Source organism: Carassius gibelio, chromosome A20 (assembly GCF_023724105.1).
Source record: "Carassius gibelio isolate Cgi1373 ecotype wild population from Czech Republic chromosome A20, carGib1.2-hapl.c, whole genome shotgun sequence".
NCBI classification, from domain to species: Eukaryota; Metazoa; Chordata; class Actinopteri; order Cypriniformes; family Cyprinidae; genus Carassius; species Carassius gibelio.
The window spans coordinates 16,265,843-16,286,239 of record NC_068390.1 but is presented as its reverse complement, the minus strand read 5'-3'; the positions used below and the strand labels follow the sequence as shown (position 1 = coordinate 16,286,239).

The 20,397-nt window shown below is 36.8% G+C and overlaps 2 protein-coding genes across 5 annotated transcripts; both read right to left on the bottom strand.

The window, feature by feature from the left end:
* Nucleotides 1-189: 189 nt before the first annotated feature.
* LOC127938381 (nuclear receptor-binding protein) lies at nt 190-10,658 on the bottom strand. 3 transcript variants are annotated; one of them, XM_052534968.1, is made up of 19 exons: nt 10,360-10,658; nt 9,975-10,267; nt 8,849-9,173; nt 8,612-8,734; nt 7,048-7,149; nt 6,871-6,960; nt 6,323-6,363; nt 6,064-6,158; nt 5,893-5,976; nt 5,732-5,790; nt 5,554-5,652; nt 4,880-5,012; nt 4,679-4,766; nt 4,520-4,570; nt 4,238-4,373; nt 4,014-4,067; nt 3,863-3,926; nt 3,233-3,288; nt 190-1,858 (listed from the first exon to the last, which is right to left on the bottom strand). In XM_052534968.1, exons 3-19 carry the CDS (start codon nt 9,083-9,085, stop codon nt 1,763-1,765), a joined length of 1,608 nt encoding a protein of 535 aa, XP_052390928.1. In that variant the 5' UTR covers nt 9,086-9,173; nt 9,975-10,267; nt 10,360-10,658; the 3' UTR covers nt 190-1,762. The 3 variants fall into 3 exon arrangements, with proteins under 3 accessions (XP_052390928.1, XP_052390926.1, XP_052390927.1); XM_052534966.1 differs by having other exon boundaries at nt 5,893-6,158; nt 10,360-10,628; XM_052534967.1 differs by lacking the exon at nt 9,975-10,267 and having other exon boundaries at nt 5,893-6,158; nt 10,470-10,633.
* A 1,813-nt stretch (nt 10,659-12,471) lies between these two features.
* On the bottom strand, nt 12,472-19,508 carry LOC127938380 (uncharacterized). Of its 2 annotated transcripts, XR_008148698.1 has the most exons (13): nt 19,061-19,508; nt 18,586-18,647; nt 18,303-18,509; nt 18,073-18,127; nt 17,708-17,769; nt 16,728-16,925; nt 15,963-16,580; nt 15,588-15,837; nt 15,446-15,497; nt 15,144-15,292; nt 13,951-14,011; nt 13,263-13,497; nt 12,472-12,847 (listed from the first exon to the last, which is right to left on the bottom strand). XR_008148698.1 is itself a non-coding variant. In XM_052534965.1 (12 exons), the coding sequence occupies exons 1-12, from the start codon at nt 19,136-19,138 to the stop codon at nt 13,460-13,462; spliced, it is 1,830 nt and encodes a 609-aa protein (XP_052390925.1). In that variant the 5' UTR covers nt 19,139-19,508; the 3' UTR covers nt 12,472-13,459. The 2 variants fall into 2 exon arrangements, 1 of the variants encoding a protein (XP_052390925.1); XM_052534965.1 differs by having other exon boundaries at nt 12,472-13,497.
* Between the last annotated feature and the right edge of the window lie 889 nt (nt 19,509-20,397).

Here is a 20,397-nt window from a genome sequence, read left to right as displayed (position 1 = left end):
TCAGTGGGGTCCAGTGTCATTTTTGGACCCCACTAACTGTATTATCTGGACAAAAAGAGTTTAAAACTTCCTTAAAAAAATGACAACAAATAAATTATATACAGTATATGTATTCTACAGAGAAAAATAAGTCATATGGGTTTAGATTTAGAATGACACATGCAATAATAAATAACGACAGGATTTCGCTTTTTAGGTGAACGGTTTCTTTTAATATTGTCCTTAGGAGATGAAATGAAACAAAGAATGAAAAAACTCCGTATCTCTTCTTTATATCAATAAATGGTGTGAATTTTAAAAGCTAGAGGGTCAACAGAGTAAAAGCAGTTATGGGTTTCTGAATGTTTTGCATGAGATAAAATAGACACCTCAAAATGATTCTGAGCCATATTTTCAGCCTGTTAAACAGACCAAACTGAGAGAGCGCTTGATACAAGTCTGTTGCTTCTTTCAAAATGATCACAGAATTAATCATCCATTTAACATTGTTTCAATTTGTTACTACTGCTCTGCACTGAAAAAAAAAACACAATATTGAGTGCATTTTAGTTTATCTGAAATCATTTACATTCCCGTCAAATTGCACATTTCAGTTGTTAAAACCACATTTCATGCATAATTTCAAACTAGCCAACATGATGTTGATGTACCATCAAGGTGAATATGAAATTTATTGCCATCAACATAAAACAAATCAGTGCAAACTCGCCCCAAATTATGCTGCCCAACAAACGCACCACCAGCAACCCTAGGAGTTTTAATATACTGTAAATATACCAAAAAATTGTAACAGTATATTATCATGCAGACCAGCTGAGAAGGAAAACACCACTACAGGATCTGCACAATAAAAAAAAGGAATCATACAATGTGTTTGTCAGTCTACGGGTCTTCTGAACATGGATTGTGTCTGCTGAAGGCACATTTTAATACATCAGGTGCACTGGCGAACATTTCTTTACACTGAAACTCATATCTGTATCAAATACAGGGAAAACAGTCAAATCAAGTGCCCTTCTCTTAGAAGCCATTAAAATGAAAACTTACAGAATACATTCACAGGTACTAAAAAATACAATAAAAAAAAACAGCCATGATGATGAAAGTGAAACACGCTTCAAAACAGACCATATGCATATAGATAAATAATCTGTTTGCTTTTTTTCAATGCTTGGAGAACCCCTTTGCTTTCACAGTTGTCGTAGATCTTGCATTGCAGACCAAAGTTAAACACAGTTAATGTGCGCCTTAAAAAATACAAAGACAATGTTATTTGGTTATTTCTAAAGAACACATTAATGCATTCCTCTTACAATAATAAAAAAAGAATAAATGAATGATTGAAAGGGTGAATAAAAGATCATGAAATATGCATGTGATGTCCCTAAAAAGACAAGAATTTGCTAAAGTGCAAACCAGAAGTAACTGATCCCACACATACTGTAAGCAAACGCCTCAAAATACAGCTCGTAATACTGATTTAAATAATAACGAGTCATTTTTTCCTTCTTTTAAAACAGAGAAGCAGACTGCTACACTGACAGAATAAATGTACACAGGAACCATCAGCCAACACTTTCCACCACCTTAAAAAAAAAGCGGTGTGAAGAACAGAGCGCAGGGGTGCTTTTCTTTCGGAGGTTCAGTTCGAGGCGTTCTGATCCCTCCTAACAAAGCACGCACAAGTGATGAAGCGCTAGAGTCCCGTCCCGTGCGTGAAGCTGAAGGATGGTGGAGAGGAGCAGGCAGACTGGCCCCTCTGCTACGAGGAAACGGTCACAGGATTCAGCGAGCCGTTCCGGCTGTAGAATCTAGAGAACGCCTCTTCCAGCACAGTAGTGAGACGTGGCTGATCCCCCTTGACAGAGCCAGAAAAGAGAAAAATTGTTTCAAACAAAGTGGCACCAGGAACTGAAGAAAAAATTAAATAAAACTTTATCCTTAACAGGAAACTTAAAAAGGGCTGCAGCAAAGCTCAACTGAAATCTCAGGCAGATCAAATAGAATTGGAATTGATATAAAATCAAACAAATAGTGCAATCAAAAGGAACAAGAGCAAAGAAAGTGAATGTAAAAAGCTGAATTAACTATTGTGCAGTGCAGGTTGAAAGAGAAGAAAAGGGGAAAATGCTGGAGTTACACAGATGGTACGGCAGCATTTCTTACAAAAGTGCCAAAATAGATGACATTACCAATGGGATGAACTGAGAATTCCTTGATTATAGTCAAGAAAGAGCTCGGACTTCTCATTACGACTGGGGCGGGGGGGACTTTAAATGAAGAAAACTGGCTGTGAACAGCATCAAATCGTTTTAATGGTACTACCTAACAAAAAGCCATGGCAGTGCAGATGGAAAAGCTGCCGTATAGTGCCAAGCTCTATTGTGGTATTCTCGGTGAGAGGTCTGGCCCTGGTTTGTGCATTAATAGAGAAAATTTAATGTCGGTTTTTGGGTAAATTTGATCCATGGACTCTACTCTGTTCTTTCGATTAGCTCACACTGTTTGTCCTTGCTCCTTTCTTACTCTTCCAAGAATCAGCCAAAGCGGTTCCAAGCATTTCCTCAAGCAACTGGATTATTGATTGGAAACATTTTATTATGAATGCTGGCACTAATGCTTTGAGCATTTGAACCTGGTGACAAATGTTAAAAAAATTAAAAAATAAAAATAAATAAATGTACAGAACATTACGTGATCTCAACAATCCTAACTAAACACAGTAACCATGCCAACAATGAAACGGGGGGGGGGGGGGGGTTGCTTGATTGATATATCGATTTTCATACTCCTTTATCTTTAAATCTGCCCTGTGACAGATGAGTTCAGCTCAAGCCTATTCAAATTCATAATCTAAGAGAATTTCAGTCAGTGATGACATTAAACTCAGGTGGGTTCTGTAACGTTTTTATTGTTTTGGGAAAGTTTTTTATGCTCACTAAGTATGCAATTATTGATCAAAAGTACAGTACAGTATGAAAACATTTCAATTTAGCTTTTTATTTGAATAAAATTTTAAACTGATTTCTGAAGCATCATGTAAAAATATTCTCATATGCTGATTTGGTGCTCAAAAAACATTTCTTCTTATTACTGTTGAAAATAGTTGTGCACCTTAATATTATTGTGGTGATATGAAATGTGATACTTTTTTATGAAGAGAAAGAAAGGAAAGTATTTTCTTTCAAAAAAGAATGATAGTTTATATTAAATCTTGAGTGGAACATCTTACCTCACTAATGAAGCCAAGCTGGACCAGTTCCACGGCCAACTCGTGTACATTCTCATCTAAAACACACAGAGAACACCATTCTTACGTTTCGGCAATGCTCCGTTGCTGCAATAAGTCAACATGCTGCTGGTGGAAAAGTGCCATATGTAAAAAGAGTTCACTTTTCTATATTTCTGCATCTGCGTGTTTAAGTAACACAATTGTTTTATAATTCACAAATAAGAACTGAAACAAAATCATTAGAACAGAAACATATTACGCAGGTACACAAATTTGGTTGAATGCAAATGGTCATTGTAAATTGTTTTGTTTTTTCTTAACAGATTCTTGCATTCATGTGGTGGTACAAATATCAGTGTTGGATTAAACCGGATGTGCATTCAGCTATAAACATGTCAAAAGTTGAACAAACTCTGCAAGCTTCTTGATTCTGAGCAACTTGACTTGAAAGAGAAAACTGTCTGTGCTGAAGCCCATTATAGCTGCGTCTCTTGGAGCTGAGAATGCAAGGCATCCTTGTGCTTGATTCTGACACATCACAGAACACACCGGCATGTGAAATCAAGCTGTGTAGCTAGAAGCGTTTACATGCTTGTGTAGAGTGTGTTTGGGGCCTGATGAAGTACTCACTTGGTGCCAAATCACAACTCAAGTGTCGGTTCAGTTTATCTTCCAGTTTTAGCAGTAAGGTCAGCTATTAAAAGAGCAGAGAGGAGTTATAAACACAGAATTATCATCGAACTTCAACGTCATTACAACAATAAACAGTAAATATCCTTACATGATGTTTTGCTCCTTCCTCCACAGGCTCAATGTTGCACTGCATTTGTACAACCTTAAAGGAGAACGATTGTTTTTAACACAAACATATGTTGCTAAATGACTGCAAATCCTGTTGACTTTGAATGTAACCACTCATCACCATTTATCTGAGAGGGAAGCCGCAATACGCCACACAGAGAAAGTCTGATCTACAGCGGTGTCTTAAATCAGCCCATTTCTCACCTTCCTGGTCTCCAGCTCTGCAGGCTCAGGCGTAGGTGTTTTGACAGAGGGTGGCACGATGGGGGACTTGACAGCCTCTTGCTGAGGCTGCTGTGGGCAGGGCATGCCGAAGGCAGTCATTGGATAGATCCCATTCCTACAAAACGTTCAACAAAAACATAACATTTATGCTAGTTTGAACATTGTGACTGCTGTCTTAACATTTGAATCTAACCCAAATTCTTTTTTTGATTAGATGATTAATAATATAAATTATTAGTTGATTATATTTTTTTAGCTCACCTCACATCTTCAAGAAACTTGTCAAGCTCCAAAGCAGGAAACTGTGAAAGTCTGATGGGAAAAGAGACATGATTAAAGAATCCATTTAAGTGGAATGAAAGCTTATTTGAATCCTAAAACCAAGAACAAGGCACAAATGAATCACATAAGGAGACTCACTTTAGTTGGACCTCTTTCCTTTCCAATATGACCTGGTTGGGGTCCATATTCTTGGTAATTTCCTCTAATGCGTTTTCAGGGATCATGTCTAGAAGCCAAAGGGAAAATGGTTTCAGTGGGTTTAGTTTCATTGTATTCCATCCATTAAGCTGACATGAACTGAAAATGTCTGAATGATAATGAGATTAGCTCATGACTCACGCTGGTGACTGACGATACAGTGTGCAGCCAATAGTTTCAAAAGAGGCACTTCAAACAGAGCTTGATGGAAAAGCAGCTCTCTGGCTGTGGGCCTCTTAATGGGGTCCACCTCTAGACACTTCTGAATAAACTCCTAAAACACACACACACACACATATAGAGAGAAACATGACACTTCACATCACGATAACATTATTATGCTGAAAAGTTGATTGGCTTTTATAGACCGTAACCAGTCGGGGGTGTGGTGAACAAATAACAGTTATCATATTAAACCATAATGTCTGAAAGGGAGGGAAAAAAAATAAATACCCAATAACTATTTTTTTTATGAATTTTTTTTTTTTTAGGGGGTGGGGGGTTCCAACCATTTCAGGTGGTCAGGTGTGGTGTTTTAGTGCTTTTTAATAGCGATAATAAATGTTTCTTGAGTTGCAAATCAGCATATTGAATGACTTTTTTGAATAACTTCTGATCATTTGACACTGAAGACAATGGCTGCTGAATTTTTTTTTTAATAGAGAAGTAGTTATTTCACAATATTACTATTTTTAAATGCAGCCTTGCTGAGCATAAGAGACCCATTTCAAAAATTCTAAAATCTTACTGGACCCATTTAAACAGTAGGGCTTTGATCTTTGAATGCAAATCAAGTCCTGAAAATCAATACTCACTCTCTGCAGTGGGTCCTCCAGAGACTGGATGGCACTATTAATGGCTTCTTGTGACACATATGAGGACTCTCCGTTACTTTGGATTTCAAGCACAGCCATCTAAAACAGTTGGAGGAAACTTGAATCACTTGTTCTGGTCAGTCTGATATCCTGATGTATGATCCTCAACAACACTCACCTCTAAGGCGCACATTCCAAAGGAATAGATGTCCACAGCTGTAGTGACACTGGCAACAGCTGAAGTGGATGTTAGAAAAGGACAAATTGTACAGGGTCATTTTTTATGTAACAAGCACACTGAAACAAAACAGTAGAATGAGTTTTAACACCTAGTTTTACCTCCATACTCTGGAGCAAAGAAGTGCAAACTCTTCTGTTCCTCCCGATATGTTTTTACATGGTTATTAATGGTATCTGGGGCCACTACAGAAAAACAAAACATAGAAACATCAGCAAAAATAATAAAATGTGTAACATTTAAAAAGTCACACTCAATGTAATTTAGCCCACCTGAGCCGATTTTAATGAGTCCATTGTGCTGTATGAAAATGGTGTCACAGGTCAGGTTCCCGTGGATAATGGCAGGTTCACATGAATGCAGATAGCTGAAGGAAGAATGGTGAGAAATGTGAGTGTAACAGGAGCTCTCCACAAGAGTTATAGTGGAAAATCAAAACTAAAAGAAATGGGCAGCTATAACTGTTAAATAATCCAGTTAAATCTGGAGTATTTGAACACAAAAAAAAGAGAGAGAGAGAAATACACACACCTTAAGGCAGATAATATCTGAGTGCACCAGCGTTTCCATGCCTAGAAGAGTCCCAGAAACAGTTAATGGCATCTGAGAAGACAGGTCTGCATCTGATATTATACAACAGCAGGTTATTTTATTGATGCCAACTAATACTAAAACATGAGTAATAGTACTACTAATATCCAAAGATGCACCAATTAGAAAAGCAAAGGATAAACAGGCAATGGATGCAACAAAAATGTAAAACACTTAAAAGTATAAAACAAATGAAGCTAACTGATATGACCTACTGCATGTTAAAATAAAGTAAATAATGAATTTTTTCATGTTTTAATGATGTCCTATATTTGACATTAGTAATATTGCTCCTAAAAAAGACTAGCAACTAGTATTCGCTCTCTAAAATATCACTCTGATCTGGGCAGTACTGATAAGCAAAGTCAACCAATACTAACATTTAAGCAAGTCAATTAAGACAAAAGATATGTATTAGTCTGCAATGCATAATGTTTAAACAGCTGTTTTGTCTACTTGTCTGAACAGACAAAGAGCAGCAATCTTACCTTTTCATTCATGGTCTTGTGATTCTTCTTTGTCTTCTTTAGAAACTGCTTCAGGCTTCCAGAAGACATGTACTCTGTGATGAAAATAACCTGAAGGCGGTGACCCAAAAAAATTATATTAAAAATCAAACTCCAAAAATGGGACATGTTTAATATTTTTGTTGTCGCGTTTCATACCCTGGCTCTGTTCTCCTTCACATCTGCCCAGTACTTGTGAAACTTTACAATATTTAAATGTTCCAGCTGGATGAGGTTATCAAACACCGCTTTCACTTTTTCCTGAGAAATATAAAAAGAAAAGTAGATTAATTTAACCTCAAGGCAGATGTTTGTCAGAAATACGTAACACAACATTTCGATTTTTAGAGGAACAGGATATTATAATAAAATATAGAACTTTAACATTATTATTTTATTATGCAAGCAACAAAATAATTTAAACGATCAAGGGAAAAACTAGTCACATGTGCTTATGGGAAAGGCAATCAGCAGTGTAGACAGCAAAGCCTGTCAAAATGCAACTTCTAAAATGACTTCTTGAATTCCAGGATGAGTGTCTGCCAAGCAGAGTGGAGCGCAGTATGTGGACGGGCCAAACAGATGGCTCTTCACGAATCTATGCCAGGCATTAATGAATCGGGTTTGATTAAAAACGCTTACAGGCAATGACAGAGTGAAGTATGCAATATTAAAAAGAGCAGAATTACCTTTTTAATATTTCAACACTTAAGAGATAAAACCCATCACCAAAGAATGCTTTTCTAACAATTCTTTTCATAAGTAGCTGAAAGCTCAGAGTGATAATGCGGTTTCTTTAAAGGCTTGGCAGCAAACAGGACAGACTACTTTATGTAAGGAGCTTACACATAAGAAATGAAGGCAAGCACACTCATTCTGTGAAGCAATCAATCTGTCCTAACTCTCGTAGTAAAATACTCATTGTTGTTAATTCACAGCTTAACATGCTATTAAGGAAGAACAGAGGAAGCAGTCCAGTCGAATCTGTGGCTATGGAGATAATAATCAGCAGTGAGCTTTCACATCAGAACACTCACCGATTGTTTCCATCACGTTTAAATAAATAAAGGTTTAACAGGATATTTGAAATTAAGTGTTTTCTGTATCTAACAGCAAACTCTCAATTCATTCATACCAGTAACAAACAACTAAGATCTCTTAAAGTCAACATGAAATCAGAACTGACCCTGCATGTTCCTTATAAAAGTTTTTTTTTTTAATAAAATCTCAGCAAATCAGACAATTTTATCAAAAACAGAGTAAAGAGTTTAATATACTAAAATAAAATGTATGCATTTAGCCGATGCTTTTATCCAAAGTGACTTACATTGCATTCAGGCTAACATTTTTTACCTAACATGCGTTCCCTGGGAATCGAACCAACAACCTTGCGCTTCTAATGCAACACTCTACCACTTGAGCCACAGGAACATGCTAAAACATTACAATTTATGTAAACTTCATCTGAAACAACTTTCCAACACAGTGACATTATTTAGGCTATGCAAGCTATTAGATCATGTTAAAACAGATATGAAGATATGTTTAAGCATACTTGCATTCTGATGCACAAAATCAAGTCATACTCCACATTTCTTCCTTGTTGAATACCATTTAAGTTTCAGCCATTATTTCAGATAGAAGTCAGTATACGTCACAACTACCCACATCACTGCAAATATTTCTCATAGAAACAAAGCAGGCACACAGTTAGTAGTTTCACCTCTTGGAGTTTGAAGTTCTTTCGTTCAGAAAACATGACCTCATTCCACACCACCTCCACACCTTCCTCCGTGTCCATGGCAAGATAAGCATTGTCGATACCTGGGACGTTGCGCTGGTTAACCTGTCAAAAATGAAAATGAGTCTTCATCTAGCAGAGGAGAACATTATCAGTGAATAATGGCTTAAATTTTGGTCCATTCTTTTCACGAAGCTGCTGATAAAACTTGGAATGTACCTCTTCTCTCCGTTTCTGCCAACGTCCACAGGGACTTTCCTCCAGAATCTCAGATTCATCTTCGCTCTCCTCCTCCTCATCCTCAGTTGCAGGCGGCGCCGGCTGTGTTACGGTGGACACCGGAGGAGACACAGATGAAACCCCCTGGCCGGTTGGTGGCGAGGCTGTGGACTCAGACTTCGTGTCCATAGTGGATGGAGGGGCAGGTGCGGTGCTCTGCTTTCCTTCTTCTGACATCACTGACTGAAAACTGACAGTGCTGTCCTGAACGGCCACAGGAAAATAAAACTGGCTGACTCACACCTCAAGGGCAGGAGGCAGAGAGCTGCAAAAGAGTATAAACTGTTAAATATAGCCTTTAACACATGAGTTACATTGTCACAGCTTCAAATATTAATTCAGTCAAGAGTTTTTTTCCCCCTCCTTCAGCCAAATTCAATTAATTTCTACATCTTTTGACCAATTATTTTCCATGACCTTTGGATTTGAAAACATATATTTTGAAGAGATTGTAATTACAAAGACAGCTATTAAAATATTTATTTAATTTGTACATTTCTGTTACTTTTTATTGTTTTGTTGATTTTCCTGATTGTCTTGTAAGATTGTAGGAGCCCTGAAAATTTATGAAGAGGACTAAACAAAATACAAGTGAGCCATTTAACTTAAATTACACTCTTCAGATTAACTGTTATATGACATGACATGTAAACTATAGATTTTGAATGAGCTTAAATCTTAAACGAAAGGGAACCAGCAAAACACATTCACTCTGAAACACTAAAATAAAGACCTACAAATTAAAGATAAATCTAAACAGCAGATACTAAACTGAATCAGCTCTTAAACTGTCAACTTGGTGTCACGGTGTCAGTTTTACGTAAAACTAAGATCATTAGACCTCTAAAACTGTACAAGACCCGAAGACCGTAACAATCGCTGAGGCATGAGCAGACACGCTGCTTGTGTTTACATCGGTTTCTCTCTCCTCACAGTCATGTCCTCAATTCAACCAAGGCCTCGGTTTATGCTCAAACATTCAAACAGACTACAGCAGACTATCCCACCTTACTAATATATATATAAAAAAAAATATATATATATATATATATATACACATACATACTTGTGTGTGTCCTGTGATGAGCGGCGTCGCCAGCTCGCCGGAAGCAGATAGCGTTAGTCGGCGGCAGCTGCTGGAGACACGGAGGAGGAAAATCCTCCGACGATAAGAAAAATATAAATTCCTCAAACAATATGAGTCCGTGTATGGGGTATAGCTGTCGAGGGGAGAGTTAGTGGTCCATAGAAAGTCCAGGACCTGAAATGACTGTTCAATTTCCCCTTTGCCGACTCGTGAGTGAGAAGCTATCAGCGCAGCTCCGCGGCCTCGGCGATTATATCCGAGAAATAGGCTTCCTTGGACAATAGGGTAAATGTTAAATAAAATAAGCAAAACATCAAAACTTGCCGGCTATTAAAGTCAGCTTAAAAAGAAAGACAAATATTACTGGTTGTCAGATTTGATGCGTTGGGTCAGATAGCCGCGGATGCTAATGTTACACTCCCGGATATTCGCGTTCTTCACTAAAGAACGATTGGATTCTCCCGTAACACTTACATATAACGACACAGATGGACTCAAGTTGAATAAAAACCGATATCCCTGAAAAAGTTACAGGTAAATGGCGACAGCTCGGAGTTTTGAGGTGCGCTGTTGCTTATTCCTGTATGAACTGCTCTGTTGTTGTTTTTTAAGCGAGTGTAAATCCGGACCAAAGGAACACAGCGCCATCTACTGGATGACGTCATTCGCACGCCTTCACGGCTCATGATTTAACCCCTCGATGTCCGAAAAGGAGAAATTAACACACATTTATTCGTTCATCCTTTGTATATGAAATCAGTAGTTAACAATGTATAGATAAATCATTATGTATGATGCATTTGTATATTATATAAAATGTATTATATGACATGTTTGCCCCATTTCAGCTTACCTTACATAGACAAATGATAAGAGTGTACAAAAGAAGATTGTCACATTTATGTATTTGCATTTGCACGAACCACTTGTCTTCTGTAGAGTTGTGTGTTATGTTTGTATGGATTTACAGAGAGACTCCGGCCTACAGAGCAAGGGGAGTTCTGGTTCGCTGCTTCTACGAGACCATAAGGCTTCCAGAAAGTCTCAAACAGTCTATTGCACTTCATTTAATAGTCATAAGTGGAAGCCAGTCCCTCTGATCGTTTTTCTTCACTCAAGGAATTCAACACATTAAAAAACAGAAAGCTGCTGGGTTTGAAAATGTGATTACCGTATTTTTCGGACTATAAGTCGCATCAGTCCAATAATACGTCATGACGAGGAAAAAAACACATATAAGTCGCATTTATTTAGAACCAAGCACCAAGAGAAAACATTACCATGTACAGCCGCGAGAGGGCGCTTTATGTCTATGTCTTCAGTGTAGACTACAGGAGCACTGAGCAGCATAGTGCGCCCTCTCGCGGCTGGAGACAGTAATGTTTTCTCTTGGTTAATTTCTCTCGGTTCATGTCAAATTAATTTTGATAAGTAAGTCGCACCTGACTATAAGTCGCAGGACCAGCCAAACTATGAAAAAAAGTGCGACTTATAGTCCGGAAAATACGGTAGTGCTTCATAGTAAGTTCATTCATCTCTATGCTATTGACAATTGTTTTTTTTTTCCAATGACATTTTGTAAGCAAAAAAATGTCCAGTCTACTTTGTCATTGTATAGCTATATATGAAACAGCTCACATAGACACAGCATGATAATGCACGGCCCCATATTGCAAGGATCTGTACACAATTCCTGGAAGCTTGAAAACATCCCACTTCTTGCATGGCCAGCATCACTGGACATGTCACCCATTGAGCATGTTTGGGTTGCTCTGGATTGGTGTATACGACAGCGTGTTCAAGTTCCTGCCAATATCCAGCAACTTTTAACAGCCATTGAAGAGGAGTGGATCAACATTCCACAGGCCACAATCAAAAACCTGATCAACTCTTTATGAAGGTGTTGTGTTGCACTGCGTGAGGCAAATGTTCTCACACCAGATACAGACTGGTTTTCGGACCCCCCCCCCCTCAATACATATATTGGGAATCTATGTATTTGAAACATTTGAATGGACTGATAAAGGTAGATGTAAAGTATTTTTTGTTGAAGTACAATGTCATTTTGACCATAATAATGTACCAAATCTAACTTGTATACATTTTACAGTAATATAGAAAAACTCAACACCCAGCTGTATGACATTATTTGCATGCGATATGGCAACGAACACATGGAGCTGGATTTCAACAGCTACATTAGTTGCTTGTGCAAATTGAGGAAATGATCAGTAAGTTTCAAGGTCATTTCTGTTTAGACATATTCTTCTTCTAAAATAACAAAGTTCATTAAGCCATTACAACTAAGATTGTGAGATGCGAGTTTTTAGCAATCGGATACTTTATTATTAAAAATTATTCTACAAGGGCATTCAGAGCCTTTAATAAAAATGGAGATGGCATTATCAAGCTCAACGTTTTTGAGGTGAGTGGTATTTTTTTTTAAATTGTTTATTGAATATTAACAGAAGAAAGATTACAAGCGTCATAAATTTTAATCATATTTGGATTATTGTTTGTACATATTTGGTCATTGATTATGAACTACGGAATAGATCATGACAGCTCATTTAGGTCTTGTAAAACGCATATGTGGTTGACTATCCCTTTAAGGTGACAGAATGTTGTCATATAAAAATGTCATGCCAAAAATGACAACCATTTGAACCCATCCTTGAAAAATGTGTGTGCTGCTGTGCAACTCAATATACTCAACTAAATAAAGTGTTCAACTTCGAATGGTTCTATTCCAGTTGTCACCACTGCCATGATTTGCAGAGCATAAACAAACAGCACAAAATAGTACAATAAATGTGTCATGACTGCAAGTAATGGACAAACATATGATTAACCTTGAGCATAAACAAAGCTTCTTGTGCTCGAGTAGCAAGAACACAAATAATAAAAACAAGTTAAACCAATTATTTTGAACATTTTCAAATATTATTCAGATTCCTGTGAATAAAACAGCTATAAACCTCTGAGAGCAAGTATGAATGAATATGTGAGTATGAGGTCTTTTAAGCAACATATCCAACTGATGCTTTTTTGAAAGTCTTTTAACTGACATGTTTCTTCAGATAGATGAAAGCTTTGCTGGACTCTCTTAACATCCCCTTTCATGCCTTTGTAGCTTGACATAATAACTCAAACAATTTAGACAGAAATGCCATTATCATGCCAGAATCAGAGCAGATTTCTTTTTGTGAATTATTCTAAATCCATCTGATCCAATTACTGCATAATCCAATGTGAACTGCCATAAACCTACTATAAAACTACGGCAAAACTCTGTTATAATGTTGCAGTTATGAGCTAAGCAATGCAGTCTATGCTCTCAGATGAGATACATGTTTTGTGCACTGAGAGGTTGGTGTAGCATCAGATACTTCTGGGAGTGGGTCCTGTGGTGCAGCTGCTCTGTGAGGCTCAGTGGATGCTGAAGAGGAAGGTTCGCACGGATCTCAGGAGGCATTTAACACCTCCTGCTGGTCACCGGGATCTATCAAAACATTTCAAGCATTATTACATGTACAATATCAGATATTAATCTCTTAAAAAAAAAAACATTTTCCTAATTAGGGATGCATTGTTTTTGGGAATACTTAAAAAGGAAAGGATGTGACGTGTGGCCAAGTATGGTGTCCCATATTTGGAATTTGTGCTCTGCATTTAACACAGGAGTGAGTAGTGAACAAACTAGTACACACACACACCCGGGGCTGCATTTGTGGGTTCAGTGCCTTGCTCAAGGGTGAATATCCAGTGCTCTCTCCACCCTCAATACCATGACTGAGGTGAGGCCCAGTCGTGGTTTTGAGGGTGGAGAGAGTGCTGGATATTCACTCCCCCCACCTACACAATCCCTACCGGACCCAAAGCTTGAACCCGCAACCTTAAGGTTACAGGTCCGACCTTCTAACCCACGGCAGTGGGTGTGTCAAAGAGCTCTTACTCTTCATATCCTGCAGAATCTTTATGCGCTTTGCCCTGAGTGAGGCCATCTCGGAGGTAACCTGACAACAGAGAAATTAATATTGTTTAAAAATAATTATATGATTGTAATCTTTGTGCAATTTACAGTATAATTAATATTCAATTGCATTAGTATATATATATATATTAGGGCCGGGACTTTAACGCGTTAATTGAGATTAATTAATTACACAAAAAATAACGCGTTAACTAAGATTAATTAATTACAGAAAAAAAAATTCCCGTATTTTTAATAACTTAATTTTGCACCGCGGAACGTTTCTCACTGGATTAGTTTCGGCGGGACCGATTATACTGGAGCACCAACTAGCGTTCGCATATCACCGCAGCAGCACATCCAGCCTCAAGTATCACCTCAACGCAAAACATATAGCAGCTAGCGTGGACTTTACATTTTATGTTGAACTATGTATTGTTTTGGCCAAGGTTGTTGAGAGTTGGACTTAGTATGTTATGGCCTCTGAAGCAACAGAGAGATGTTTTCTAATAGTCAGTGTTTCCAATGTTCTGAATATAATTGACAGTATTGTGTTTTACTTTAAAAAAAAAACACTTTACAAAAGGTTTCAAGACCTATAAGCTTCCTGAATTTCTGAAATGTACTATTTCTAAATTGTTTCAAAATATGCTATTGCTACACTTCATGGCAAAAATTGCACTGGTCTGCTAGACTTGGTTGAACAAAAATAAACAATATTTTGTTGCTTAAGCTTATGTATTCAGTCATTATTCAATGGTATACTATAAATCCATGTGAAAATAAATTACTTCTCACTGTTCTCAGGTCAAATATTTATATGCGATTAAAATGCAATTAATTTCGATTAATTAATTACAAAGCCTCTAATTAATTAGATTAATTTTTTTAATCGAGTCCCGGCCCTAATATATATATATATATATATATATATATATCTATTATACATTTTAAGAGGTTAACTGTAGAACAAAATAGCTACAGAAAAGAAACGTGTGGGAAAAAATGTCTTGGTAAGACAAAGAGCAAATCTGCTAGTTAGAAACATCATCAAGGACATTAAAGACATTGTGGAAAACCATAATATGGTGTAGGCTCAAAAAGAAATTGTAGGCTACTAAAATATTGAAGTATGAAAGGAGGTTGCAATGCAGATCAATGGAACAGCCACGTACCTCTTGTTTAACAGACAGTAGATGCTGAACTTCTGTGTATGCGTTCTGCAGAGTGGAATACGCCTGGAACAGCTGCTCACCTACATTCTCCAAAGAGCTGATCAACTCCTCTTCTTCCAAAGACAGCGATATCAACTTATTCACTTTCCCTGAGAATCATATACAGCAGATGAACATCATGACATGTACTGTTACTGGACGAGACACTGTCGAATGATCAGTTACAGCTGATTGAGGTTTAGCCTTTTCTTTCATTTAAATAAGAAATGTTAATGAAAGCTGTAATAAAATTGAATACGCACTTTTTTTGGATACTTTGTTGTTTGTCTTAGGATTCTGATTATGTGAAACATCCTGTAAAAATAAAATGAATAAAACTCTAAGACACATCTCTGTGAATTCCAGATACTTCTATTAGATACAACTTCACTTAAACTCTTATACTTGTTTTTTTCGCTTGGTTTTCTGGACATTGCAGGAGATGGCTTCAACGCTGCTGGGATGCTGCAGTGATGTTTCTGCTTGTTCTGTGTCACACTCATTTGATTTGTTTTTCTTAACAGGCACAGTCTGAGGCTGAACCTTTTCAGTGATCTCAGAGTCCTTTTCTGATGTCTGGCTTTCAAACATCTCAACCAGTAAAGATACAGGCGGAAGAGGAGCTACATATGGCTCTTGTCCAATCATGCCTTCTCTGGGGGGAAAAGGATGTTAAGGTTTAAATGTTAGAGACAACTGTACACTATCAGAAGCCTATTAAATAATGAGTCTCAAAGAATTTAAGCAAATAAAATAATTTGAAATTCAGAATTTATTCACCTGGTCATGCTCTGCTCTCTTTGTGGTGTTGATCGGTTTACTTTCAACATAGACTTTTTGGAATGAGGAGGATTAGGAACAGCAGCCTCATTCCCAGTTGCTGCCTTCCGTGTTAAACAAACTCCACCTGTTGCTATCATGTTGGGTATGTTTTCCTCCATCCTCATTTGGACCATTCCAGGGGCACATATAGGCTCAGCAGTAGTACCATCATCAGTTTCTTGAGTCACGTCGTTCGCCCAAACATCTGTACCTTTTTCATAAGGGTTGGAACGAGCTCCATGAGCAGACATTTCTTGAGGAATACTTTCTGATGGTCTCTCAAGACAAGGACTTTTCAAGACAACTGGCCAATTTGATCTGTCCGTATTAAGTATGCTCTCTTCTCTCGGTGTATGCATGTTTGGGTTATGCTGGAAAGATGCTGGATGGTCATCTAGATTTTCACAAAAAGAGAATTGGCATGATGGTGGCAACTGGTCAGTTGTGAACTCATTCGCCATGAAGGGTATTGTACAATGCACGTTCTCAGCTGTGATTTCTGGCTGATTGAACCACCATGTCCTGTGCCTTTGTGCTTCTAGCCTCTTCGCAATTTTCTCTTTTCTTTCCATTAATCTGACAAGAAAGAAACAACATGTCTAACAGCAAACGTCTAATGCAATAAACCAAATAACTGACAAACGCAAATGCATGTGAATCATTCAGCCATCCAGAAGATGTATAATTAAACATATAGCCACATGAAGTAGCTGACAAACTTACTTTTGTTGATCTCTCTGGGCACAAAGGTCTTTAAGCTCATTAAACTCAACACTGTAGTCCACTGTATTTTCCCCAAGTTTTCTATTCTCAATGAATTCCAGTAGCTTCTTTTTGTGAGTTTTGTTGCGAATATGCTGCTTAAATGCTGAAATTCCCATCACAGATATTTCGCAGGCCCAACACTTATGCTCCTGTTCACTGCAAGAAGAAAAGCATATCTTTTTTTGCCAATGCATTAATAAAGATGAAGTTCACCCAGTAATCATTGAGCCTTTTTTCCATGGAACTCAAAAGCAAGTATTAAAGGAACATGGCTCTATTTTTGAAAATGGGCTCATTTTCCAACTCCCCTGGAGTTAAACAGTTGAGTTCAAATCCATTCAGCTGATCTCGGTGTCTGGTGGTAGCACTTTTAGCTTAGAAAAATGAATCTGATTAGACTGTTTGCATCTCACTCAAAGAGTTTAGAAAATGTTCCTATTTAAAACTTGACCCTTCTTTAGGTACATTGTGTACTAAAACCAACGGAATGAAAAGTTGTGATTTTCTAGGCCGATATGGCTAGGAACTATACTCTCATTCTGGCGTAATAATAAAGGAACTTTGCTGTCGTTCTATGGGTGCAGCAGGTGCAGTGATATTACACAGTGCCTAAAAAACATAATATCATTGCGAAAACGTTAAGACTCAACTAATTAACTCTAGGGGAGTTGGAAAATGAGCCTATTTAAAAAAAAATAGTGGTGTGTTCCTTAAAGCAGAATGTCTAAGCTGCTATCATGGCTAATTTTGGAGCTTCACCAAGGCTGCATTATCAAAAATCATGCTTATATGCTGAATAAGAAACATTTCTTATTATCAATGCTGAAAAAAAAATCTTTAGGATTCTTTGATGAATAGAAAGTTTAAAAGAAGACCATTTAATTTCTGTGTGAACTTTCTTTTAAAGCAGGGCATGACAAGACTTTTTAGTACCATACCTGCCCTTCATTTGCTCAATTGCACCACGGTGGATTACACTGTGCATATGTTTGTCCCTCTCCTGTAACAACAAAGGCAAAGTTAATTATAAAAAATTAGATCTAATATATATCCATAGCCATAAAATGCAAACACCAATGAGTTAAAGGTCCTGCATTACACCATGCACAAAATTATTTCTTACTGATAATATGATTTTAATTCCCTGAAAAATTATAAAGCTGAATATTTTAGACTCCATCCAACATTGTTATTCTCATAGGGAAGGTAGTACTCTCCTACCATTTTCTTTACCATTTATGCTTTGATTTACTCCACCAACTCAACTTCTACCATTACTCTAGCAAAGAACAAACTTACTGACCTGTTCAGGGAAACCATGAAGGCAGATAAAACACCTTTCCAAATTTTTTTTTTCTCTAAAAGGTAAAAGAAAACAAAAAAAAAAAATATATATATATAATTGGTTCTAGATTACAAACTAATTATTCTAAATAAAATTTTGAGCATACTCGTTCAAACAGCAATTTTTCCACTCAAATTTATATTATTAACAAAAGAGACAGAAGTATTTAATGTATAAGATTAACTTACTTGCTTTGCTGTCTTAGATCATAAATGGCTTTTGATTCATCATCAGTCAGGGTAATATTGTAGTCCACTTCAAGAAGTTTTCTTGTATTTCTTTTACAATGGAGTTTAATCAGACGGTGTTTGTGCTCACGGGTGGCAATATGCTCCGCGTAAAGCTCAAGTCCCATCACAGATACATCACATGCCCAACACTTATGCAGCTGTTCACTGCAACAACAACAGTGCTTATTTCATATTACTTCGTATAGCTGAGAAAGACTAAAAAAAATTGTTCTGTCTATACCTGCCCTTGATCTTCTCAATTGCTTCATGGTGGAAATAAGAATGCATATGCATATCCACTACCTGTAAAAAATATATATGCACATCTTATTAGTGAGAGGCGTAAATGCAAAATAAATATGCACATCATTGTTTTAACCAAAGTCTTCATCCTGAATTAGCAATATACAAAAATATATTGATGACTCATCCTGCACTCACTGGTGTTGTCCAATCAAATATTATCTACAATGTCCCGTATAACGTGTTTGACTCGCTGATCTGTCTTTTTCGCTATGAAATAAAAATCTAAAATTTTAAAAGAGGCGTATCCTTCGATTTATCCCGCACAAAAAATAGGCTAACACATTTATTGTGGTTTTTAATGAAAGCCACAAAACGAACCTAAAGTGGTGATAAAATGTTTCAGGATGCAACAGAGGACAACAAATCATCAGACAAAACTGTTTCAAATAGAAGTGATTAAATCAACAAACCTTTAGTCCGTACGTTTGCCCGCAGATAAAACATCTAGTGCAAAAGCTGCCTTTGGTTTTCTTTGTCTTTTTTTTCATCGTTGTTTTGTTTCTTAACGTGACGTTAAAATGAAAAAACTCGGCCGGACTCCACGGACACAATATTTTGAGTAACAAGATACAGCTATCGATTAGATATGTATAAATTTTAATCTGTGCTAAACATGGAGAGCAGTGGCTCTCATAGTCTTGTCGTGAACATTTATTATGCCATCCACAGGTAATCACAAACTTGAGAGATTACTGATCAATTTTATATCAATCTTAAGAGATAACCACCACAAAGAGAGTCCTTTAAATACAATACAAAACAAAACAAAACAGTTATTTTAAGTTTTCAGTGTGTTGCGACGCCCGTCCACGTGTTTACTGAATCAGTCCCATGTTGACTGGATACGGTTGCCAGGTCTCGCAAAAAGAAGCTACTGAATAAAACAATCGCAATCCCAACAAACGCAAATCATCTGATCAAAATAATTCCAAATAAGCGACCAAAAAAATTCATTTTTTTCATTAAATAATGAATGTACATTTAAATAAAGCTAAAAACACTTTTGGAAAATGTATGTTGGGAAAGTGTAATTTGTGACTTTACACGTTTATAAAGGACTTTTGGTTTATTTTCAGCAGACATGGCAACACCACTGTAAGCGCTGACAGTGCTTTGATACCGAAATCGTGAGAACTGGAGGATGCTTCCCCTAGTGGTGTGGCCACAATTAATTTTACAATTAATAATAATAATAATAATAATAATAATAATAATAATAATAATAATAATGTTCAGTATATGTAAATGAACAATAGTGCTGTAAATTTGCAAAATGCAATTTCTGTTCATCATATTCAGAAATAAAAATAATTTAATATTTCTCTGCATTATAGACACAGCCAGTTTTACTCGATGAAAAATGTATTCGTCATAAAATAATGACTTCATAATTGTATTAATTAGAGTCTTACACAGATAATGTGGAGTCTTGAATTAATTTGAGTGATGACGGCTATTATGGGAGTGGCTTGATGGAGCGCAGGAGATGCAGATAACATGATCTTTACCCTTAAGAGACTTTAATTAATACTGTCACGTAACAAATTTGTTCAAATATACAATTTAAATTGAAAATGTGAATTGCTAATTTACTACATTGAAATAAAATATAAAGCATGTACAAATATAAACTCTGCAGGATAGCAGCTCTCCAGGATTTGGCCCCGTGCTTCTTTCTTTCTTCCTTTCTTTCTTTCTTTCTTTCTTTCTTTCTTTCTTTCTTTCTTTCTTTCTTTCTTTCTTTCTT

Coding starts and splice junctions, on each gene's coding strand:
- LOC127938381 (XM_052534967.1), bottom strand. CDS start 9,085: ATGTCAGAAGAAGGAAAGCAGAGCACCGCACCTGCCCCTCCATCCACT. Junction 7,150..8,611: donor AGAACTTCAAACTCCAAGAG/GTGAAACTACTA, acceptor TATATTTCTCAG/GAAAAAGTGAAAGCGGTGTT. Junction 4,068..4,237: donor CAGAGCTGGAGACCAGGAAG/GTGAGAAATGGG, acceptor TTCTCCTTTAAG/GTTGTACAAATGCAGTGCAA.
- LOC127938380 (XM_052534965.1), bottom strand. CDS start 19,138: ATGAAAAAAAAGACAAAGAAAACCAAAGGCAGCTTTTGCACTAGATGT. Junction 17,770..18,072: donor TTCATGGTTTCCCTGAACAG/GTCAGTAAGTTT, acceptor TTGTTGTTACAG/GAGAGGGACAAACATATGCA. Junction 15,498..15,587: donor AAACCAAGCGAAAAAAACAA/GTATAAGAGTTT, acceptor TTATTTTTACAG/GATGTTTCACATAATCAGAA.